The sequence below is a fragment of the Dermacentor silvarum genome, chromosome 10 (genome assembly GCF_013339745.2).
Source record: "Dermacentor silvarum isolate Dsil-2018 chromosome 10, BIME_Dsil_1.4, whole genome shotgun sequence".
Classification (NCBI taxonomy): Eukaryota; Metazoa; Arthropoda; class Arachnida; order Ixodida; family Ixodidae; genus Dermacentor; species Dermacentor silvarum.
The window spans coordinates 82,623,462-82,649,209 of NC_051163.1; the positions used below are offsets into that span (position 1 = coordinate 82,623,462).

At 46.8% G+C, this 25,748-nt stretch overlaps 1 protein-coding gene across 1 annotated transcript in view; it reads right to left on the reverse strand.

Moving 5' to 3' along the window:
- Positions 1-25,748, reverse strand: part of LOC125940881 (uncharacterized) — a 98,973-nt gene that overhangs the window by 68,520 nt on the left and 4,705 nt on the right. The window contains exons 2-6 of the mRNA XM_049657531.1: positions 19,346-19,375; positions 12,526-12,559; positions 12,191-12,273; positions 5,629-5,736; positions 2,583-2,699 (exon numbers count right to left, since the gene is read on the reverse strand). Of these exons, the coding sequence (XP_049513488.1) occupies positions 2,583-2,699; positions 5,629-5,736; positions 12,191-12,257 (292 nt within the window). The 5' untranslated portion in view covers positions 12,258-12,273; positions 12,526-12,559; positions 19,346-19,375. The remainder of the gene's footprint in view (positions 1-2,582; positions 2,700-5,628; positions 5,737-12,190; positions 12,274-12,525; positions 12,560-19,345; positions 19,376-25,748) is intronic.

Here is a 25,748-nt window from a genome sequence, read left to right on the forward strand (position 1 = left end):
AGACATCGAAAGCCGTAAACACAGCCTACTATGGTCGAGGTTGAACCCACTTTTGAATCGTAGTGATTGCCACACGCCTTTATCGCAGTTACAAATTAATGGCAAAGAATTATCGGGTATTGAACTAGCTGATGCATTCAATAATTTTTTTCACAGATATGGCTCACGCTACGACCCGTCATGCTAGTAAATATGTTTGCACTAACAATGAGAACACAATATACCTTCAGCCCGTCACACCGGATGAAGTTGTGTCAGTTACAAAAACCTTAAACAATAGCAGTAGTTGTGACATTGACGGTTTTCAAGTGTGCCCAATTAAACATGTAGTTGAAATTATTGCCCCAACACTCACCCATATTTTTAACATGTGTCTGGAATCGACAATTTTTCCAGTGAAAATGCAGTCTGCGAAAGTAATCGTTCTATATAAAAAAGGAGATCGTAATGACTTAGGAAATTACAGGCCGGTATCCATTTTACCAATCTTTTCAAAGGTGTTTGAAAAAATTTTGCATTCAAGGATGACAAAGTTCATTGAAAAACATAACCTGTTAACACCACACCAATTTGGTTTTCGTAAGAAAAAATCAGTCGAGTTAGCATTAGTAGAGCAGAAAGAATATATATTAACAGAGTTTGAAAACAAAGCTATAGTTGTTGGTATTTTCGTAGACTCCTCTAAGGCCTTTGATTTAGTTGACCATAACATTTTATTGGAGAAATTAAACTATTATGGAATACGAGGGCAGGCATTATCTCTTGTCAAATCTTACTTATCTAATAGAACACAAATTGTGAAAATCGACACTTTTGCTTCTAAGCCTAGAGCTGTCCATTGTGGAGTGCCACAGGGAAGTATTCTTGGGCCTTTGCTTTTAATATCTATCCGAATGATGTCAATATTAATTCTCAGGCAAGGTTTATTATTTATGCGGACGACACGAGTATTTTTTTCACTGGTAATAATATTCATGTTCTTATAGAACAATGTAGCAATGCTATGAAATCCTTAGAGGAATGGTCGAGAGTGAATTTAATGAAGATAAATGCAAGCAAAACAAAAGCAGTTATATTTAGACCGAAAAACAAGCAAATACCTCCCCATCAAGATATTGTATTATACTCAAGGAGTATTGAAATAGTCGAGACTTTCAAATGTCTAGGTGTCAACTTTTCAGCGAACATGTCATGGGACAATCACGTCAAATATGCTCTAAGCAAAATAAGTAGAATAACTGGTGTAGTAGGCCGTATGAGATACATTCATCCCACACGTATTAAACTCTTGCTGTACAATTCACTTTTCCAATCACATTTAAACTATTGCCAAATAGTATGGGGTAACACAACATCCACTAATCTAGAACATATTCACCTGTTACAGAAGAAGTATCTCCGCCACGCATATAACGCTTCCTACACAGCATCGACAATAACCTTCTTTATTAACTCTGGTGTGATCCCAGCTCACAATCTCTACAGATATGGTCTGAGTCATGTATATAAACTGGAAATCTATCGAAATATCAGCAACCTGCGTACTCTAGCCCAACTCCAGAGAAAAGCTCCACATTACATTACAAGACACTTTGAGGATTGGTTAGTACCAACACCACGTTCAAACTATGGGAAACAAAGCCTTAAATACGTAATACCAACACTGTTAAATTACTATAATTCGATCCGATTTGATCTTTTTACATCATCCAAGGAACTGAAACTGATGTATACGGTTTCGATGTAATATCCGGTAGCTTTATGTATCTGTGTTTTTTGCATTTGTTTCTTGAGAAACATGTCATTGAAGCTCTGTATACAGCTATAATATGTATGTATGTGCGCATATGTTATGCTACCTCCCTGCAGAAACAGGGATTGTAGACTCGTCAAGCTGTTGATGTATAGCTTTTTTTCTACAGTCCCCCCATCTGTAAATCTACAGGATGGCAAATAAACAATTTCAATTCAATTACTACACCCCACTGTAAAGAGAAACTAAATAGAAAATCATACTAAGCTGTATGAGAAAATAACTGTTCTAAACCACATAAATAACACTCCTATCGTAAAAATTAGCTTGAGAAGAAAAAAAAGTAACATGGAAAGACTAAGAGCGACACTAAGTTCTCACACCACCTGGCTATGACGTCATAGAATACTAGGGCGTCTGCATGGGCCTACTTGATTCATTCCATTCTTAACGACGAAATTACTGCAATCTTACTGCACCAGGCTCAGACACGTAAAACTACTCTGCAACACGGGACGTCACGCTGAGGTACCGGCGATTGGGTTTAGGCGCGAAAATCCAAAATGAAAGGTTGGCGTTCGGTTCCTTTCGTAGTGCCCTAGCCTTGTCTCTTACCCAAGTAAATAACAAAGTTTTGAAGAAATACTTTCTTTGTCCAACCTGATTTATTGTTTCTCTTTGGTATGCCTGCAGGAGAGAGCAGGGTCGATCTCTCGAAGTGCCGACACAAACATGTTTTAGGATTAGTGACAGTAACATCTAACAAATCTCACAATACCATATTGTTGAGCCGCTTGTATACTCCTTCTCCCTGAATGCCTTTACTCACCTGGGTTAAAGAAGCCGTCTTCGTCGAGTTCCAGCTTCACGTACAGTCTGTTGCACATGTCGTTGTACGCAGAAGCCACGACTTTCGACAGGGTTTCAGTAATGCACGTAAGACCGACTGAAACAAAGGAGCGACACTTCTTCTTGACTCTATTTGTATTTGAGTTTTGTACACCGAGCGGCCTTTGTGCGCATGTGTTAATGAAACGAACGAAACTTCTAGTATTGTCTACAATCGCAAAAGAGTTATTTCCGTGTCTCCTTCCTAAAGTAACTTCATGTTAATTGTTTTGAAGCACTTATACAAAAGTTCCGTTGATGGGTTATTACCAATGGTTAATACACACTCCGCCACGGCGTGGTGGCGGCAACATGACGACGTCAACTCGATTGAGTGATTGATTGATGCGATTGAGCCTGACGACAGGCTCAATCGCATCAGCGACTTGAGGAGGCCGCACTGCCATTTGTGACTGGTGAAAAAGAAAGGTTAACCGAGAATTACGATACTCCCTAATGCGAAATTTGAGCGCAGCCGTATACGTGGTTTCATTTCGCAGTATACTGGCTGCCGCGGACAGTCGATCTCGTGCGGCGCGTTGCAAACGGAGCGAAATGTGGCGCGACTGCCCCGCTAATCTGGAGTTCGTCAGAGGCAGCTCCCGCGTTTTCCTACCAGGTTACGAGCCAACACTGATCCATGGCGCACGCCAGACAATCGCCCAGTATGCCTATATTGTGCCATCCCTGGTCATGAGGAATGCTTCTGTCGATGTTCCTCAATCGGTCAGATTGGTAAGCTTAATGGGTAAGGAAATTGCACGCGTTAACGCGACGACGTGGGTTCGTATCCCATCTGCGGTCCGCATTTTTCATCCCCATTTATTTCCATTTATCGTTTCTTTGGTTCAAATAAAGACTGCAGATAATTTCTTCTATGCTGTCCTTGGTGTCAATGTCGGTTGGCTCTTATAGTACGACTAATAAAAATCGGACCCCACTCGGTTTCCTCTCATCTCGTTCACACACACACACACACACACACACACACACACACGCATACATGTATGTATATATATATATATATATATATATATGTATATATTGTTACGGTGCGGAAAGCAGACAATGGTGCCGACGGATAAGACGCCGAAGTGGCAACAGCCTCTGTAGAGTCTCAGCAGTGTGAAAATACATCGTGTAAATAGTTTTATACACGTGACAATATATATATATATATATATATATATATATATATATATATATATATATATATATATATCAACGAGAAGAAAAGGAACCGAGGGGCCCTATTTGTATTATTCATATCATAAGCGCCAACAAACAATGACACCAAGGACAATATAGGGTAAATTACTTGTACTTACCAATTGAATTAAAGAAACGATCAATTAATTAAAATGATGCAAAACCAAAACTCGGGGCCTTTGTTCCCTTTCTTCTGGTTCATTACATAACGGGGGCTCTAATCCAGCAACATTGATGCCTTCAGGTAGCATATGTGGGTTTATTGACCAGTTGCCTTCACCCAAAAAGAACACGTACTCGTGACGCCTGCGGCAGAAAGGAAGTTCCACATCTGCCGCCTAGGTTTGTGAGTGGTGGCGCTGGCTAACACTCCCAGGGTTAGTTCTAGTTGTAAGACATAAATACCCCAGAAAGTGGATGGGAGAACGGCGGCGTGGTAGCTCAATGGTAAGAGCATCGCACGCGTAATGGGGGGTTTTAAGGTCTGCTTAAAACCCCCGCTGCACAGGGTCCTCTCCAGTTCGTCTATGGGTGTCTCGAGCGAGGGCCGGTACAGGAACGCCTCCAGCCATCGCAATTCAGGACCAGCGTAGTCGTCGGGCCATAGCGCTCAGCAGAGTCGCAGTCCACGGCTCGCACTCGAGTCATAAATCGGGGACCTGCCGCTTGTTGGGTAAACGATCGCTGCGGCCGTTGCCCGTGTCCCCCGCAGTGGTTCGCGCCCGCCGCATGGATGTATTACGGGGCACTGACGGAGACGTTCCGGCCAACACCGCTACGCGAGTTCGAAGACACACTTCCCGGAACACCACGCCGGAGCAAGCCGCGACCAGTGCCGTCCAGGGCAGTCCTACCGCAGGCCGCGGTTTCGGTTACAGAAGTCACCAACATCGATGTCTGCGCTGCTGTCTTCGAGTATTATCACAGGCGTCACGTCGCTCAGCCCGGCCGTCCGGTGTCTTTCCACACGTAACAGTAATATATATATATATATATATATATATATATATATATATATCATCAGCCTATATTTTATGTCCACTGCAGGACGAAGGCCTCTCCCTCTCAGGACGAAAGTGGTGGCGTGGAGCAGAGGTAGAATACCCCGCTTCAAATCATATATATATATATATATATATATATATATATGAGCTCGACCACGTGATCGACTTCCCGCACTTTACACATAATTTTTCTGACGCATTCAGACAATGCTTGTCAAAGGCGAGTTCTTTTTAGATGCGAAGCATCTTATGCTCGGGGCTATGTCACTCACTCACTCCCTCCCTCCCTCCCTCTGCCGTGCGGCGTCCACAACCCTACTGCGCATGCGCATCCTCCTCCCCTCCTGTCCTCTCCTTGTCTCATCTCCTCTCCTCCTCCTCCCCCTTCCTCTCCTCTTCTTGTCTCATCTCCTCTCTCGGCATTCCTCCTCTCCTCTCTGACGCTCCTCTCCTCTCCGGATTGCTCAACGAATGGCAACACCTGCGGCTCCGCGCGCGATAATGCGAAGCAGCTTTGGTTAGAGGCGCGACGGTAGGCGCCCCAGAGGCACCGGCAACAGTCACCAACGCCGCGCGCGTTCGGTGCGAACGCGGGCAAAACGCCGACGGCGTCGACAACAGTTCTGCGCGTTGCTGGTGCTGCTGCATGTCCAAGTTTATACAGCTGATAAAACTACCTTGAGTCGACCCCATGGCTGCTTCGCATACTACTCAGGGTTCCCCTACGGGATGATGGAGCAATTTTGTTTCTTCAGTTCTAGTAATGAATCGTACCTGAAGGTTTTGAAGGCGCCGGTGTTACCTTGACTAGGACTTTGACTGGAGCTGTCGTAGAAACCTCCGCTGCTGCCTCTGTCTTTTGACCAGCATACGCCGCGGTCTCTGCAACAAAATTTCAATATTACTCTAAAACGTCAGCGCCAATTATTTTAATGCTGAAACAGTAATGAGATGATGAGAAATTTAGGACCAGCTGTGCGCCGCAGCTAAATCCTGGTTGCGAAAGACATCGTAAGAGAGCACCCCTAAGCTTAACTTTGACGAAAAATTTCGCAGAAACCCGAACGAACAAATGAATGAACGAACGAGCGACCGAACGGAAGAAGCAGAAAGACATGATGAGAGAGAAGGAGTAAACGAATAGTTGCCTTGGCGAGTGCTTCTAACAGGGAACGATTTAGTAGAAGCAATCAATCGGCACTTCGTCAAAGTAGGTGTTTATTCAGGACGGCGCGACACTTCCAATGACTGCGTACGTATAAATAGCTTGGTGGAGTCAATCATGCTTGCCCCTACAACGTCTCATGAAATTGAAAAAATAATAGGAAATATAAAAAACCAAGTCGCTTGTGGTGACGAAGGGTTAAAAGTTTTGCCCACTAAGCATTTGGTATGCTTGATAAGCCCCATATTATAGCATATAATAAATCAGATGCTTCTTAGCGGAGATTTCCCACATGAATTAAAGATCGCAAAAGTTACACCTGTCTACAAAGGTGGTGGTGAGACCAACATTAATAATTACAAGCCCAATTCAGTGCTGACAGTGTTTTCAAAGGTATTCGAATACGTCATCAATCACAGGCTAAACGGTTTTTTTTATGAAGCACCGAGTAATAACAGAAGCTCAGTACGGCTTTCAAGCAAACAAATCAGTGGAGATTGCGCTAATTGACATCAAGGATAAGATAATTGAAAATATAGAAAAAAAGCTGCTCACCCTTGGCTTATTTATAGATTTTAGCAAAGCCTTCGACACTGTTCAACATATTATTTTGTTAAGAAAATTAGAACAATATGGCATTAGAGGGGTGGCGCTAAAACTGATTCAGAGTTATCGAGAGAAACGTTGTCAATATGTATGTGTTAACAATTGGTCCTCCAGCAAACTCGTAGTACAACAGGGCGTTCCCCAGGGCTCTATTCTGGGACCTCTACTCTTTCTTATCTATATGAATGATATTACAACTATACATGGATCCCCGTAATTAATAATGTATGCAGACGATACTAATGTTTTTTTTTCACCGGAGAAACCATGCAATGTTTAGAGACCTCTGTCAATGACTATTTATTACGGTTATCTGCATGGTTTCATAGAAATTGTTAGTCTAAATATCAATAAAACAAAGTACGTCATTTTTAAGCCAATTAATAAATGGGACTGCTACCCGGTAAACATTACTTTTGAAGGACATTTGCTGGAACAGGTTACTGAACAAAAGTTTTTAGGTGTTTGGTTTAGCCACCTCCTCTCATGGAATACTCACGTTATTCAACTAAAATCAAGCCTGTCTCGCACCATTGGGCGCATTTACAAAGTACAACATCTAATACCCAAACGTTTAAAACAAGTACTCTAGTACTGACTGGTTTACTCTAGCATGAGCTATGGAATCTTGACTTGGGGAACAACAACAGTTACTAACTACCACAATCTTAATGTATTACACAAGCAAATATTACGCATACTGCAAGATTTTAAAGGCAACAAGCAGTCATTGAGAACACAGCCGTTATATAAGAAATATAACATGTTAAAGGCCGAACAGGTGTACTACTTTAGGCTATAGCAATGGATCCATAAATACAAGTTACATATTTCCACAGTGCCCAGCTCAAGTTCATACAGTACCCGAAACCCAAAACGAAAAATGCCGCAAGTTAGAACCAACTATGGAAGGCAAGCATTATCTTTTCAAATAGCCAATGCTCTAAACAGAAAACACATGCAGGTAGACTTTACTAAAGGTGTACATGCATTTAAGAAATACTGCAGGAAGTTTCTTGTCAACAGCGACGTTATGTTTTCATTACTGTAAATTACCTCAAAAAGTGCGCTCTGTCCTCCCTTGTCATACTACTCGCAGCTTCTGCAATTTGATACACGGCTGTGAAATTGTGCTTGATTCTTGTGTCTTGGTTTTTGTGATGAGTGCCATGGCTATGAATGATGGTGTTGAATGTGCTGAATTGCTGTGCTCTGTATTATGTTGCAGACATCATGCTGCGTATGTAAATATTTTGTACTAATTGTTTGCTGTGATAACTTCATATCCCAGCAGTGACTAGACCCCTTTAATATTGCCCCCTGTCTGAACCTATGATGTCTGTCTGACTGAACTTTGTTATTGTATCTTGTCTGTGTATATTGTGCAAGGGGGCCGGGGCCCAAGTCAGGTGCTCTGTCGCCTTTAACCTCGGCCCATTCTTAGACTGTGTATGAGGAAACAATAAAGAAAGAAAGAAATCATCAATAACATTTTCAGGTCTTCCCATGCTATGTGCGAATCGTTTTAAGCAACGTTTTCTTTAGTGTTTCCCAGGAAACGCCGTTCTTGCTTAGCAACCATATGCAAGTATAGAGCACACTACGAACTTGGACACCTTTTCGCGAGAAAACAAACGCTCAACAAAAGCTTTAGGCGCTCCAACACTGCATACACGTCTGAAAGAGAGAGTCAATAACGCGCACACAACACACCAAACCAAACTCGTCCTGAACTAAGTCTTTCTCAAAGTACGTGTTCCCGCCCACAAACAAAACGGTCCCCGTTCCACTGCCGTCTCATCAATTCGTATCGACGATGCCCTGCTTCTCGTTTGCGAGCAAGTGTGAATTCGGCTTCTAAGTCATTCCTCGCTGTGTATCAAGGCTTATCCACTAGGCGTTTACGAACCTGGGGCGCTATAACGTAAAATCATTACAAACTGTTTTGATTCCTATTTCTGCAATCAGCCTCCACGATTAGTCAAAACATTTTCGGGCCGCTCCCTACTTCGTCTGTTTGTCACGCGACGTCACGAAACCGACACTGACTATGCATGATTAAACCGCACAAAAGAAAAATAATCATTCCTGATTCCACGCCTTTCACCAGTAGCCCTCTGCTATTGGTCCAATGTTTTCTGGCTACGCCCACTTCGCCTGTCTGTCACGCGACGTCACAAAACCGCGAAAACTCACCACGTCAACTTAACGTGTACGCCAAAAAATGCAATAGTATGCCGAGCAAAACTGAAACTTTTTCTAAATAGCCACAGACTGTCCCGTTCCGAAAGGAATAGAAGATGGCTGCCCGCCGATCGCTCAGGCCCTCGCTACTCGCACCTGCCGGCAAGCATGGATTTATTTGCGCATGATAAACCTTTTTGCGTGGCAGTAAAACGTTATCGAGCCCTTTCGGCATGCATACGACATCGCTCTGCCAACTCTTGCTTGCTGAGGATCTGTTTTAGCGGCACTCTTATCCTTCTGTTGCACGCCTCCGCGATTTTCGACCAGCCACCGCAAGCTAAGCAAGGCGAAGCGGACCAATCGGAGAAGCCGGCACCACCCTCTTCACTGTGCTGGCTCGGCCCCATCGAAACCCTCTCCACTAGAGCGTGCTCCTCGCCTCTTGTTAGCCAATTAGATAAGATAAACCGCTGAGTGTAGACAATGCTATTGGTTTTGAAAGCGAACAAAGGTGACCTCCTATAAACGAGGAGAGTGTTTGATTGGGTTGTTCAGACAACGCTGCGGGTCACCGCCCGATTCTTGCGTCGGTGGTTACGTAAATTTGACGTCAGGAGTTTGGAATCAAAACAGTTTGGAATCATTTTACGTTATAGCGCCCCTGCATGCGCTCGCGTTGTAGACCACGCTTTGCTGCGTGTAGAAGCCGTTCTCGCTCGTACTCAACGCTTCTTTCGATTATCTATCTTCTCCATATTATATGCGCGCCTACACGCTTGGGCACCAATTTGTTTGTGTTGAACCGCGCGAATTCCCTAAGCCTAATAATGTGCCGGACTTCTCCGGGTGGCTTCGTTTTGCGCCGATTTTCTTCCACTTGCCGTCCAGCGCTGTTTAGGACTGTCAGAGACACTGAGGATGCCAACGCTCATTAGCTGAACACACTGCTTTCCAGCAGTCCTGGACAGTCGGGGGCGACCAATCGAAGAGACCCAGTATCTTTGGGACTGGCCTGTTTTTCAAGGCAGGTCAGCAGCGAGCACTCGCAAAGTGAAGGGAAGAGTGAGGCACTAAATCTTTGCTGTAAAAGTTATTCCCAGTCAAAACCTTGCCCGGTTAGCTTCTTATTTTTCTTGTCCATGTTTTCCGTGCTGAGGATCCATACATAAAGATGACCGCCCAGGGTATACTTTATGTACATTTAAATCTAAGTCCACGAGCGTTCTTGTGGTCTACTTCCGTCGGGCAATGGCCGGCAATTGAATGCAGGACTGGGTGCTCATTTGCAGAACGTCACCGCCTTTGAACGACCGCTATTATCGAAGCACTTAAACTCAATTTAAGTATTGAACTGAGTATTTGGGCACAGGTTTCTACTAGAATTTTACATTAACGACAACAAGCTCGTCTGGTGGATAAAGTTATACATCATATATTCGCCTACATGTTTAAAAGAAACATCTGGGCTACGATTATCAACGCTATTGGAGTGACTCCGGCTCTTTTTCGAAAATCGTACGTCTTTTAAAGGCGTGCACGGAATTGCTGAATATTTGGCTAGAATAAAGTCTCCAGTCCTGTAGACAATATTTTAAGGTCTCCTTTTGAGGAAGAACAGTGTAAAGCAGCAGAGGTCATCATTTACGCATGTGAATACAGATTCTTGCTAAATGGTCATTGGCCTTTGCACTCTTAGCTTTGCGACAGGCTCTGACATTACCCAGTGCTCCAGGCACTCGGTTACTCTCGCCTAAGCCCTTTGAAGCCTTCCCTGCGATCAGACAGCGCGCCTAGCATATTAATATTCTCGGCAACAATTTTATGAGTTTCGCATTCAGGTAGAGGGAGATGCCTCATTATGGTCGTCTCCTTGGCGCGACGCTACTGCGATTTCTCTGAATGGAACTCTGCAATCAGAACGTAAAACACTGTTAGCTCAGTACAGCATCCGCTACCACGAAGAGTCCCGAGGAATGATGGCGTAGCACATCCTAAGCACTAAACACTTCCTTTGTCGAGGGGGAAATGGTGCCCGCCGTTTAGTTATTCCACCCATGCAGGTATGGTTAGTCGAGGCGCCTCAAGTGAAGCCATGGGGATCACGTTATATTTTGTCGCGCTCGCGTAACCTATGCGGCACTGCCATAGCTACTGTGACTTTTTTGGTGCGTCACATTTAGTCGCGGTCATTAAACACAGCTAATCGCTTAAATCCCCCCTGGAGAAAATACCAAACGCATGGCTCTTTTAGTTTTCTGTTATATAAGAACCAGGTGTCCAGCAATAACCTATCGGTAATGTAATACAATCGAACCCAGATATATCGAACCTGAAGAGGATAACAAAAACGTTCGATATATACGTAAATCGATAGGTCAAATAAAAATTTTATGAAAATTTTCAAGAGCGTTTTACTGCTAATCATTATATACGCACAATAATTTATTATATGCTGGCTCGATATATCAGGGTTCAACTGTATGTCGTCAACTTCCGCTAATGTATTTGTTTTGCGCTTTAGCTTGTCTTACGCTAATGCCAAGGTCTGACTGGCATGACGTCCTAGCGCGATTTTATGCGCTTCGTTGTCTCAAATGAATGCCTTGAAACTAGGCGGCTTTAACGAAACTTCGCTCTCGTGAAGCCAGGTTTCTCTTAAGGTCGTGCACTTGCCGTTTCAAGTACTGTGAATTTAAACTACACAACACCTAAGAGACGATAAGACGCGCACGTACTGATAAACTATGATTATCAAGTTACGACCAGCCGCTTGCCGCTTACGTTGAAATAAACAGCGCACACTAATTACGGTCTTCCTGTAATGTCACATCGGTGGAAAAACTTGAGCTTCAGCACTAGCTACAGGGACCACGAAACAACCGATGGAACTAAACATTATAGGCGCAACAACAACAAACAAGGCGGTGGTATGGTTTGGCGAAACGGGAGCAGCCGATATCACAGTGTAGCTTCTGAAGAAATTTAGTTGGGCAGGCTATGTATTGCGTAGGTTAGATAACCGATGGTCCATTAGAGTTACCGAAAGGCGGCCAAGGGACGGGAAGCTCAGTCTACGAAGGCAGATAATTGGGTGGTGCGATGAAATTAAGAAATTTCCCGGCATTTGAATTTTCCAGCTGGCCCTAAACAAGGGTAATTGAATATCCTTGGGAGAGGCTTTTGTCCTGCAGTGGGCATAAAATATAGGCTTATGACGATGACGAAGAAGTGCTGATCGTGGGCGATACCCTCATCAGTGGGCCCCCAGTAGACGCAATTTCCCCGAATCAATTCAGAAAGTCACACCTACACTTTCGGCCTTTAAATGCCTCATCATTTTGAATAATTAGAAATGGTGCAAGTTACATAATTGTTTACCTTTCCCTTGTAGGAGAAACAGCGCAGCGACCACGCTGAGGCAAAGGACCACAATCACTCCTGCCATGAACTTCTTCTTGTACCTGCAATAGCGAAGGGACAATGCTTTTCTTTCGGGAGTAGTTGTTGGATTTATAGCTCAAGTGCAACAAATTTCCTTCAAATTTGTTCAGCGGCTCGCTGATAGGAGCATTTCCCAATTTCACGCGTTTTTGGATTGGAAAAAGATAGGCGGCTTTCAGCTGAAGCTTCTTTTTAAATTTCACACCTACGCGGCTGCTTATTAAGTGCGCAGAACGCGCGTCTTCTTGTGAAGAAAGTTACGAAATACTCACTTGCTGGTCTCCTGTGTGTTTTCCTCCTTTCTGTCTGAAAGGTAGGAGATATGATTTAGACAGCAGCCGCCGTGATGACAGGCAAAAGGCAAGTACAAAGTGTTGTTTTATGTTACATGACCACAAGCTCCAGCAGGGCGCTTATATTTATAGGTCGCGAATTTAAATGCTTGACGATTCAGAGCTGCATGTCTAGCGGGCCGCACGTGCAACAAGCCCACAAACTTCCCATGTTCACCTCTAAGGGCCAGGTATCTAGCTATTTCTTCTAGTTTCTATAATTTAGCCACAGTACGTCTCACCTTGAAAAAAGTAATCGCACAATTTAGCTGGCGGATTTATAATCGCATTTATTAAGCATCTTTTCTCCCTTATAAAAAAATTGCGAGAGAACCTGTATCACAATGACTGTCGAGGTTAATTCGATTAGCATTCAGGAAGTAAAGGGACACCATGTTGCTGAAGACACCTTTACCAAGTTGGCCACGACAATGACGGTGTGACGAGCACTGTATAACGACGGCGCAGTGAGGGCGATTAACTGACGAAGAAGGAACGACGTCGCTGGAACAATGGCATGAAGTAAGTGGAGTCGCGACGACGCCATGACGAGAGTCGGAAGACGGAGCTTGAGTGATGACGATGCAACAGACAGGGCGACATCACGACCATGGCCACATACCTTATTACCACAAGCTAGTGGACACTTTAGGTAACTGGGTCGGAGAAAACGGTTAGAGAAAGTCACGGACATATAAACCAACATGCATGTATAATACACACACACACACACACACACACACACACTCTCTCTCTCTCTCTCTCTGCCCGCGTTATCGTGAAGGTGATACGCGTTTGCTGGTCTCGTGATGCATATCAATTTCGTATTTCCTCAATAAGCGACATTTCGAAGTTAGTGCCAGTCCTGTGTTCTCGTCTCATCCTCGTTTCTCTTACGGTACTGTTTTTTCCCCTTGTCAGTCATTGTGAGACTATCGTTGTTTCGGCTATATGCGACACACACCGGCATCGTCCCACCTGCTATGGTATTCACTCGCGAAAGTCCTCATGAGCATGGCGCAATGACCACGACGGCACGATGTCCTGCAGCGAAGACGATGTAATGATAAAGGAATGATGCCGATGGGACGACAAAGCCGGTACGAAGACGAAGGCATGGCTTCAATAATATGACCATTCGTAAAAATTAATTAAATTAAATTATGGGGTTTTACGTGCCAAAACCAGTGCTGATTATGAGGCACGCCGTAGTGGGGGACTCCGGAAATTTCGACCACCTGGGGTTCTTTAACGTGCACTTAAATCTAAGTACACGGGTGTTTTCGCATTTCGCCCCCATCTAAATGCGGCCGCCGTGGCCGGGATTCGATCCCGCGACCTCGGACCATTCGTAAATGATGACGATGGTATAAGGGCGACAGCATGACAACGACACGATGACCACGACGATACGACACGACGATACGATACGACACGACGATACGACACGATGGGATCACGACAAGCGTATTACGACGATGGCGTGATATCACGTCGGTATGACGACGGGTGCACGATACGGACTGTCTGACCACGATCGCATCACAACGGCGGCTTAATCACGACCGAGTGATGAAAGCTCGATTACGACTAGAATGGCTAAGCAAGATTGTCGTCGGTAAATCAACGAAGGCGGATGATGACGAAGGCATGACAACAATGGTATGACGATGGCAGCGTGACAACGGCGTGACGAGAGTAGGATGACGAAGTTAATAAGATGACTATGGATTGATCGTGACGGCATCACAACCGTATCACAACGCATGCATGACGTCTACACAGTGATGACGATGGCAACGCAGTGGTTTGAGAACAATGGGCGAGCGACCACGAGTGTATGATTACGATAGTGCGACGATGGTGAAACGACCATGACGGCATCCCGGGGATGGTGTGACAACGAATGAATGACGACTATGTATGGCGGGGATGGCGTCGCCACAATGGCGGGAACACGACAGCATGACGACCGTCAGGTTGAAAAGCTGGAGTGATGACGCTTTAGCTGCCACGAGATGGCATCGCGATCACGAGCACATACCTAGTGGCCCAAGGTATTGGTCAACTCGGGCCACTGGCTCGACGTAGAAGGCGCGACAACGACGACGACAGTCAGATCACGAAGCTATAAAATGACGGCGACGGAATTACCGCGACGCCATCACGACCACCACCACAAACCTGCATGGTTGCCTAAGCTGGTGGATAACTTGAGCCACTGGGCCGGCCTTAAGAGGCACAGTCGCGCAAGTGTGATAGACGTAGATAGATAGATAGATAGGCTCACAAGGGCTGAAGTAAGCGAATATTGCTAATTGCATTAATATATACGAGTATAAAGATACATACATACCGGAAAGTGCATCAAGTATCCTAAGAATGCCAATCGCAATAAAACACGCCAATGAAGGCATTCCAGTATAGGGCATTTACCACTGAATATGCAAATTGGAAGACCCCTTTTCATTCAAACGAGATTTTGTAGCTTTGGTTTGCGTACTTCTTTTGGAACTCGCATTTTCCTGCAAAAGAGGGCCTTTTTTAACGCATTTGCGTTCGTAGGGCACTTGACGCACTTTCCGCAGGCTATTTATGTGTGAATGTTTCGATTCCTGTACATTTGCACTTATCTATCCATGTATGCTTGTGTCTAACCGTTTCCCCGCATACCTGGGTCACTGGGTAGTCGGTGGGGGGATGGGTAGCGCATCGCGGGCTGCTCTGCAGGGGTACCTAGGTGCCGCTCTTCAACGGAATTCTTTCGCGCCGGCATGGGGTCATTGTAGACGCGGGACATGGTAGGTGCCGCTGTGCGCGGGAACTCTTGACGCCGACTTGAATCAGCTGTCACGTGCTACCCTGTCTGTGGTCGTCTTCAATGAATCTCTGGCCAGCTTGGGTTACTGATTATGTGTCACTGAGTGAGCGGCAAGCGATGGAACAATTCTTAGCGTTCGCAAGCATCGGCACGCCACGCTTCTCATCTTGGAGGCTACGCGCAGACTTCGCGGTAGTGCCACTAGGTGCCGCAGAGTGTCCAGAAAGAAGCGAGAGAGAGGAGCGCGGTAGCCGCATGACTCGCTTCTCAGCGTTCGCCACGCGCCAGTGTGCCATGCATTTCGGAGGCCAGGTGGTGGCGGCGCTAAATGGTGCCGAGTGTTCTTAGGGGAACGCATAGAGATAGTATATACCAAATCTACAGGAAAAGCTGGCCGAAAGAACCGGCAACCGCAAAGGCGCCGCCATGTTGCTACGACTCATTTTCGTAGCACTAAGCATATTCAAAGTATTATGCAATAACAAGCATTTACACGTAGCAGGTATGCGTGGATAACGTTTAAAATTCATTCCGTATATTTTTCAAAAAGATTTGGTGGCTATTTCTAAATTCTGGATGTAAAGTTTACGGTGCCTGAAGTGATGCGTTTGCAGGCGCATGAACTAGATGGCGCCACCATGCTCACGGAGGCTCGCGGGATCACGTTGATTGCGCGTCTCGTCTGAATCGTGCCTCGTCGTCTGCGCTTGCGCGCCTGCACAGGGTAGCAAGATGACGGCGCCCTTGCGGTTACCTATTTCAATGCATGGACGCTATGGCGAACTTTTTTTCTCGAGTGGGTTATAATAACTCTATGGGGAAACGCCAAACCCAGCTTCAGTACATGCCTCTTACATACTACGATTTCACGGTGGCAATACGCTGTGCCGCTAAATGGATTCAATGCTAACGCATTACCATCGACAGTCATAGTGAGATGGGTGCTGCCGCAATTTCTAGATGGGCAAATTTTGTTGCAGCTTGTGGGTGTGTACTTGCTGCCGTAAAGTGCATTCAGAAAAGTTCGTGAAAGAAGCTGTAGGTTTTTATACAAGGTTGAAAGCAATTGTTCATAGAGAAGGGTGTAAACTTGAGCGAGTTGCTAAATCGCACATCCTACGTGTGCGTGAGCTAAAGCATATGCGGTGCTTATATATTTGATTGATTTGTTTGTTTTGTTTCTGTTCTCTTGATTTTTTTTCAATTGTTCCCTGTCAGTGGCCATCCGAAGATATCAGTATTTTCCTTGCACCACCAGTTTTAAGCCTAACTTCCTTTTTTGCCTAATCTTCGTAATAGCAAAGCACTTTTCAAAGAAAACGCTGCAAGTATCTGCTACCGATCACATCAAAAAATGTACGTAAATGGTCGTAAGCTAGGATAGTCGAAGAGCAGGTGAATTATTATGGCAAGACACACAAAGCAGAACCAGCCGAACGAGACGTGAAAATGGCTTGTCTTCTCTCTCTATCCTCACTTATTCTTGTTCGCGCTTCATGTTATAAGTGCTTTAAAACAGGCGGGGTAGCTTGCACTAGTCGCGCAAGGCTAAAGATACAGCGGAGCTGATCGGTTCCTAGCTGGTCCTGGCTGTACGAAGTGATGTTAAGTTATACGAAGTAATGCCAAGTGATGCTAAGTTATCCGAAGTGCATAAGCATTTCATCGTGGTCCGTGGCGTAGGGGAATGCCTCGCGAAGCCCTTTCAGTCCGAGCACACGTAGGGGAAGCGGCGCGAAAGCTATGCGCAGTGTACGCGCGGCGCGCAGCAGACGACACGCCGCGATGACGTCACGGCGGATGCGCAGTAGCGCGCAGCTGGTGGAAGTTCGGCCGAGCCGCCGCCAGAGGTACCTGCTGCAGTCACGGACACCGCGAGCGTTCGGGGTTAATACGGAGAAACGTAAAAGCGCGGATGGCGTCGGCAGCTTTAGTCGGCAGCACCTCTGCGCGTTGCCTCTATGGCGCTGCTACAATTTGTTTGTCTCTCTCTCTCTCGCTCTCATTTTCTCTTTTTCTCTCCCGAGCATAGCGCGCGATGCTCAGCGAGCTGGTTGCTAGGCAGCGCAGTGGCAGGCGGCACACAATGCGGCCGGCTGAAGCAGCTCCGCGGTTAAAAGATAGCTCCGTGACTGCTTGCTGAATGTGAGGAGGCATTAAGTCTAAGTACGGCTCACTATGGAAGCCTGACGCATAAACCTACATGACGAGTTATGTTTCTTGACCGTTAATCCATGACTGGACCTAGTCCAAGATGGACGTCAACTCAACGACTTTTGCAACTGCTTTGTCTTTGTTCTTACCTTATGGTGTGAAAGGCGCGACTTTGAAAAGAAAACTTTAGCGCGAATTTGAAAAGAAAAGGCAAAACGATCGAACTCTTTCGTTTCTTGTAAATGTTCTGATGGGGCTACCTGGCGTTCTTTTTATTTTTTCTTTGATGTCATAACGAAGTATGCACCATTTACCTCTGCAACAAGCAGTAGCACGTTAATCTGCGGTCCTACGCAGTGCCACATGATGGTATGCATGTTTTTGTTATTACTTTACAGCGAAGCTGTATATGGCTAGCCGATTCGTCTGTCTGTCACCTGTACGCCGAAAACTATCATCATCAGCAAAGGCTGGAGCGTCGTCTTCTTCTTGCGCAGCCGGGTCATTGGCGCCCCTCGGCGCAACCGCGAACGCGCTCGTGCCAGTGCTCCCGCATTCGTCGTCTTCGTCTTCTTCCACAGCCAGATCCGCTTCCGCGTACAATTTCACTTCTCTTCTGTCGTCGTAATGTGGATGCAGCGTATACGGGGATATGAGTCATTGATTAAGGGGGTATGAGCCATTCATTGTGAGGTATGAGCCATTTATTATGGGGTATAAGCCATTTATTAATGGGGTATGAGCCTTTTTTGTATTACGTGATAGACAGATTTAATTTTGTAGCAATTCAATTTTTAACAATCACAAGCGGCGATGGCGGGCGGATTCTACTAACCACCCTGCCGAGCTAACTTGTGATGTCGAACGCAAGTGACAACGTTGGATTGCGGACATACCGTCACTGACGTCGTTCTCTTCGTCGCAGCCGAACGTGTGTGTAACCTCATTAAGAAACACAAAGATGTAACCAATGATTAAGAAAGACTTTAATGTACCGTTGGTGTTAACCCAGTGATAAACACCGGGCCGCACGTTCCAGCTTCGCTGGTTAACCATCTGTGCGGAGTGTTTGGGCGGTGATTTCCTTTTATTCAATGGATTTCGTGTAAGCGCAGAAAACTCAGTAAAGCATGCCATATCATGTTGAGAACTGAACTTTAGGTTAACGATTTGGCTCGTAAACATTCTTGCTAAAATTCGCACCTTAACGTTAATAATTAGGTTCACGTGGACCCTCATTGCTAATCAACACATTTGTTCCTGCGAGTGCATTCTGGTGGGTCTGTTATCTAATTTCTAAACATGCAATTGTTGCCACCTGCATAAGGAACCACAACGTTTTCTCTAAGTGAGTGCGTGTTAATTAGCCGAGACGTCCATCTCTACCTCGTTAAAGGCTGAAGTCAGAATATGTGAAATTCTAACGCGCCAGTTCTCAAATGATAGTCCATGGCCTACTAATGCATTCACATCAACAGACACAACGCCGTCGTTCTATCTTACAGACGAAGTGTTCCCAGTTATTATACCATGGGCCACTGGTTTTCTCTGTTACTATGTTATTTAGGTACGCCTACAAGCGGTTATTTCTAAAGTCTCTCGAATACCTTGGAAAGTGCAATAGACAACATCCTTTTTAACTGCTTCAAGCTTACCTTTATAGGAGTCCTTTCGACTCCTACTTTTCTACAACTTTGTTCCACTAGCGGCATTGTTTATTCTCAGTCTCTAGGATTAGACAGCTGGTGCTAGGCTCCTTGTGAATTTGCAGACACGTTGACTTACCAAGATTGAGTGGCCGGTCGTAGTCAAACGCTATAAAAGTGTAAGAAAGAAAGAGGTAACACACATCACGGTATTATCGTTTTCTGGGTCAGGGCTCTGCCCACGGAAGAAAGGAAAAGGCTTAGGAGGAAGTGTAAACTTAACATTGTGAAGCCTAGTCAAAAAAGGCGCAGTTTCACCCAAGGCGAAGCATCGATTGTGAAAGCAAATTATTAGACAGCTATATGAATTAAGGACAGTGGTTTAATCGGTCGTATAAGTTTATATTAAACATTTGCTTACTAACCAAATAAACAACCATGGCGCTACGCGTGCACAAGCTAACATAAATACATCTCACTCGATGACCGTGGTCCCTCGCTGTCAAAACGTTGTCGTGAAGAAGATCGGTAGCAGCGAGCGAACTGACCTTCGTGCTGCATCTCACTTCAAGGCGAACCAAGTGGCGGGAACGCCGTGCACACCAAGCCATCGGCACGCCTAGACTTGCACCGATCGCAGATCGCTTACAAGATAGAGCTGGTGCGGCTGCGCTCAGCCGGGCTGAGCCGCACCATACGCAGCCATCGCCGGAGTAGAACGCCCCCGCGGTGCCTTGCGAGCGATGGAAGACTGCGCGCTTCCTCTCCGCCTTCGTCCCTTGCACGCGCTCACTCTCGCATGCTTTCACTTGCACACACAGCATGCGGCCCTGTTTTTATCGCACTTGGACTTTATATGGACCATCATGGCCACGGTGGATTGCGGCAGTGTCCATACAATTGATATCGCAGTAAAACGCAATCACAAGAAATTATGAGGTTTTACTCGCCAACACAAAAATACAATTATGAGGCACGCCTCATGATCATATTCCTTAGATAGATAGATAGATAGATAGATAGATAGATAGATAGATAGATAGATAGATAGATAGATAGATAGATAGATAGATAGATAGATAGATAGATAGATAGATAGATAGATAGATAGATAGATAGATAGATAGATAGATAGATATTATACAGCATAAACAGCGAGAAAGCGTAAAAGTGCGGTTGAAGATTAAAAAGAACACAGCATATCCACGAAGTGAATGATGATGAGTGGGCGAAGCACCGGGGGATCATTCAGGTAAACCACAGCTACGGACGAGAGATAAAGAGAGCGCGCGTCGGGAACGAGAGAGAAAATTACACCATCTTCCCGTAGGGGAACCCTGAGTAGTATGCGAAGCAGCCATGGGGTCGACTCAAGGTAGTTTTATCAGCTGTATAAACTTGGACATGCAGCAGCACCAGCAACGCGCAGAACTGTTGTTGACGCCGTCGGCGTTTTGCCCCCGTTCGCACCGAACGCGCGCAAAGTGGAACCGGAACCGGAACGCCATCTAGTGAACACTTCATGAAACTACAGGCGGCTACGGACACACAACGCCTTCTATTGAGCAATTCATAAACTAGAGGTGGCTACGTACTACTACTACTACAGAGGAGGGAACGACCCACACCCTAAGGAGCTTCGCCCCTAATATCTTCTTCTTCTTTCTGGGGTTTTACGTGCCAAAACCAGTTCTGATTATGAGGCACGCCGTAGTGGAGGGCTCCGGATTAATTTTGACCACCTGGGGTTCTTTAACGTGCACTACAACGCAAGCACACGGGCGTTTTTGCATTTCGCCTCCATAGAAATGCGGCCGCCGGGGCCGGGATTCGATCCCGCGACCTCGTGCTCAGCAGCGCAACGCCTTAGCTGACTGAGCCACCCCGGCGGGTTTCGCCCCTAATATATAGAAGACAATGATAAAGCTCAACAGCCTGGCAAGAGAACAGAATTCAGGACAGCCAGTCAGCCTATGGAATTTGTACAGGTGTACGGTTATCTAGATCAATTAGTCACATGGGGCCCTGAGCATGAGAAGGAAATTTACAGGAGAATAAAAATGGGTCGGAGTGCATACGGCTGGCACCACAATCATTGCACTCTACCGCAGCAAAAGTTGCGTTGTTCTTGCTCGAGACTGCATTTGAACAGGCCATTTTACTACTTAGTGTACGATCTCAGTTGTAGAGCAAGCTGTGCGCGGCCTTTGCGGCAAAGCAGCTTCCCACAAAAATACAATGATGCCATAGAATAGCTATGCAGTTCTACGCGCATTGATTCTGGGAACCAAGCTTTTAATTTATTTAGGACAGGAATTATGAGCGATGTCTATCCAAACTGCGGTTTCTTTCTTTTTACTGGCTGTTTAGATTAGAGTGCACTTTGTTCAGGATCCGCCCACAAAACCTGCAAGATGCATGCCAAAAAATTCACCGCCCTTCCCTGTCGAGAATATGGGGGTAAGCGAAGCTTGTGGCAAGACGACGCTGTCGCAGGCGTTCCGCTTCCTTTGCCCTAAACTCGGGTTCGCCTGGGCTTCGGAAGCCCTCACGATAGAATCGACACATCGATGACGAGCCCTTTCTCAAGCGCGTTCGCGGCGCCGTTGCTCAAACGCAGCCTGCTCTTCGGCGGAACGCACCACGCGCGGCCTTCCCATCCGGAGCCGAAACTGAGCTGAGGCGAGGGAAGCCCGGGGAGCGCGCCAACCGCCTTTCCTTCCCTTTTTCTCCCCGCGACCCACGAAACGACCCTGGTTGGTCGCACGCGTCACGTGATCCGGCGCCAGCGCAGCTTTCCCCGCACCTGCTCTGCTCGGGAGCAGCCGGGCTTTTAGCTTGACACGACCACCACTACAACCACCGACACTTGTGAGGCAATACAAGCTTCGCTTGAAAACTGGGTTTACACGGACAAGAATGCTCCGCATTAAAATAAAGAGGATAGAATCACGTGCAATGCACCAGAGCATCTAATGGCAAGTTGTCATTTCTAGTCACTCCCCGCATCTGCGTACGGTTTGTATTCTGCTTGTCTATTGCACCGCTCGGAAGTTAAGGGTGTAACGCGGCTGATCATGCGCTTGCTCCGGGATAAAGTTTTCATCTGCAATGGTAACAATATCTGCCGTTATAGAGATCGAGAACTGATGAAATCATGTGCGACGAGCAGTAAGCGAGCTGCATGCACAGGCTAGTCAAAGCGGGAATGAGTATACGGTGGCCAGCGGTACTCGAACATACCACGAACCCGGCAGAATACAGCGTACTGTTACCAGGATTCAACGCACGAGGTGCACATTTGGCAAACAGAAAACTGACAGACGACGACGTCAGAAGAGGTTGCGTTGCGAAGGCTGGATGCCTGATGCCATGCTCCCTTCAAAGTTGCTTCTTTCCTTCATGCTTCTCTGTATGCGACTAAGAGCGTCGAACGTCAGTCGAGAAACCAGCGCATTTACTTTTGCTTGTGCGACTTTTGCACTTTATCTGACATATTTTTTGCCATGTTGGCTCCACCACCTGTTCATATTGCTTGTGTCGGTTCGCATGCAATGTATTGCCGCTAAACAAGTGTCAAAAATCAACGGCATAATGTATCACTGCATCGTTCCTTCTAGTTTGCTTTTTATTGTTACTGGCACGGGATGACGTGAAACTAAATCCAATCCCTGATGAGTCTGATCTGGAGGAGGGTTCCATCCTTCTTGACTAACACCACGGTGGGCGCCCACGGGCTCTTGGACGGCTGGATGATGTCGTCGCGCAGCATTTCGTCAACTTATTGCTTATGGCCTCGCGTTTGCACGCTGAAACTGTACGGGCTCTGAAGGAGTGGGCGGACATGTTCGTCGGTTAGAATGCGGTACTTGGCGACAGCGTTTCTGTAATTTTTGATGACGACGAGAAGCAGTCCTTGTATTGCCGGAGCAGGCTTTTAGCTGTTTTTCTTATGCCGGGGAAGGTTCTGATTGACGTCGAACGCTGGTTCAGGTACTACCACCGTCGTTGCAGGTGCGCTAGAATCCATGAAGCCGAAAGCACAGCTGGCTTACCCTATTTCATCGATGTAGGCGACCATGGTGCCTTTGTTAATGTGCTTGTATTCGTAGCTGAAGTTTGTGAGCATTACATTTGCTTTCCATTCACGTAGCTCAGCTATGCCTCTAGCGACGCAAATTTCACGGTCGAGCAGTAAGGGATCATCGCCCTCGACGACGCCCTCCATGTCTGCAGGCACTTCGGTACCGACGGAAATCATTACGCTGGAGCAAGGCGGCATGGTGACTTGTTCTTCAACATGGTAACTGATGTTTGTATCTGGTGGTATCGCTTGGTGCGTTGAAAGCGTTATCGACTTGGACCTTAAGTCGATGACTGCACCGTGTTGGTTTAGAAAGTCCATGCCTAGGATGACATTCCTGGAGCAGTGCTGCAGGATTACGAAGCTCGCTGCCGGGTAAGTACTGTTGTTAACCGCGACTCGCGCTGTGCAGATTCCAGCCGGCGTTATTAGGTGGCCTCCCGCTGTCCGGTTATCAGGTCCCTGCCAGGCCGTTTTCACCTTCTTCAACATGGCGGCGAACGGGCCACTGAAGACACAATAATCGGCTTCATTGTCGATGAGAGCGGTGACGCCAGGACGATCGATTAGTGCGTCTAGGTCGGTAGACCATCGTCTGGCGTTGCAGTTAAGTCATGCGTCGGATCATGGCTGCGTCGGCTTGCTCCGCAGCTGCTACGTCGTGTCGGTAGATCTTCTTTTGGCGGCGAAGTATTGTCGTAAAGGTTCGTTGCCAGGCGGCGTGCTGATACCTCGTCGTGATGATTCGCGAATCTTCTTCGTCGGCGGTGGAGGATCTTCGGCATTGAGTCATACATTAACCAACCCCTCCATCGGTTGCTTCTTTTAGTTTCCTCGGTAAGGGCTCGTAGATCGGCCCCGAGTTGCGGCGGCGTAGAGCCGGCGAGGCGGCTAGATGTTGCGGCCTGGTGACGGCGAGCGGGAGGGTCGTCGTGGTTGCCATTGGGCTCCGGCGAGGTAGTCGGCGATGTCACGTGGCCGCTCGCCAAGCTGTGGACGAAGCGCGGTAACGGCAAACCCTCATAGGCCCCTCTTGCGGTATGGGCATCGGTGGTAGATATGGCCGGCTTTCCCGTAGTGATAGCAGAGCGGGCGGTGGTCGGGGGCGCGCCAAATGTCCGTCTTGCTCTTGTAGCTGTGCTGGGCGACGGGCGGGAGTACGACGGAACTACGGCGCTACGGGGCCTTGGCGCGAGTGCAGAGGGGGACCTTGACGGCGGGTGACGGCGGCGTAGGTCATCGCTTCCGGCTGTGGTTGAGGTGATGCCGGAACTTCTGGCACTTCCAGTGACCGCTGAATCTCTTCGTTAGCTATGTCAGCGATCGAGGCTACCTGAGGCTGCGACCATAGGCGTAACTTCTGCAGTTCTTCCCGTACAACCGCTCTGATCGCCTTTCGCAGGTCGTCGGGGCCTAGCGCTTGAACTCCGGCGTAGTTTGTCAGCGCACGGCGGTTGTGGCCTACGAAACAAATTATGCGACAGTCTTGGGCGGGTTGCGTATCAAACCGGCGAATAGTTTCTCTTTGACAACCCGCATCAAGAACCGAACTTTCGTTTCTTCAGACATGTCGGGGTCGGCGTGGCGGGAGAGGCGAGTCATCTCCTCCGTGAAGATCGCGATGTTCTCGTTCAGCAATTGCACTCAGGTTTATAAGAGAACTTTGGCCCTTTCTTTTCGTACCACACTCGTGAATGTCCTCCCGAAGTTCTCACGAATTATGTCCCACGTCACCAAGGTGGTCTCTCTATTCTCAAACGAGGTTCCAGTAGCGTCATCCAATGAAAAACTAGACATCGTGCAGCTTGTCGTCATCGCTCCATTTGTTGAACTGTCGCGGTCCTCTCGTATGTCTCCAGCCAGGTTTCAGGGTCTTCAGCCGATGATCTAGGGAAGGTCGGTGGCTCCCGAGGTGGTTGCAGCAGGTTGGGGGACACTGGGGCTGCCATTGGGGTCGTTGACTTGGTCTCGCTCGCTGTGGTCTTCTCGAGAAGAAGTCCGTACTCCGGCAGAAATCCTTGCTGCCTACGGTTAGCTCGCTGGTCCTTGGCGACGGTGGTGTCGTCCTCTGGTTTCGGGCTTGGATGGCGGCTTTTTCTGGGGCGTTCGGTTCATGAACGCACTAGCACCTCCACCAGATGTCACGTAGTAGTGACGGTGAAGAAAGCAGTCGCAAAACTGTGATTGATGAAACGGGCTTTTTATTGGGCGAACCTGTGCCCACAAAAGAAAGTTGCACTCGAAGCACAACGATAGCGAAGAACACAGTCAGCGATCGTCGAAATCTGATCAGCGGCGAAACACGTCGGGTTTTATGCAGGAGTAATCAAAGGTTCCAGAGTAATCCCTGGTGCCCGCGTGTCTTCCAGGAAGTAATAGAGAATTCGCGTCGCTCATACAATCAGATTACATAAACGCTGGTGGCAACAGACAACGGATAGAAGCATCGATAACGTTC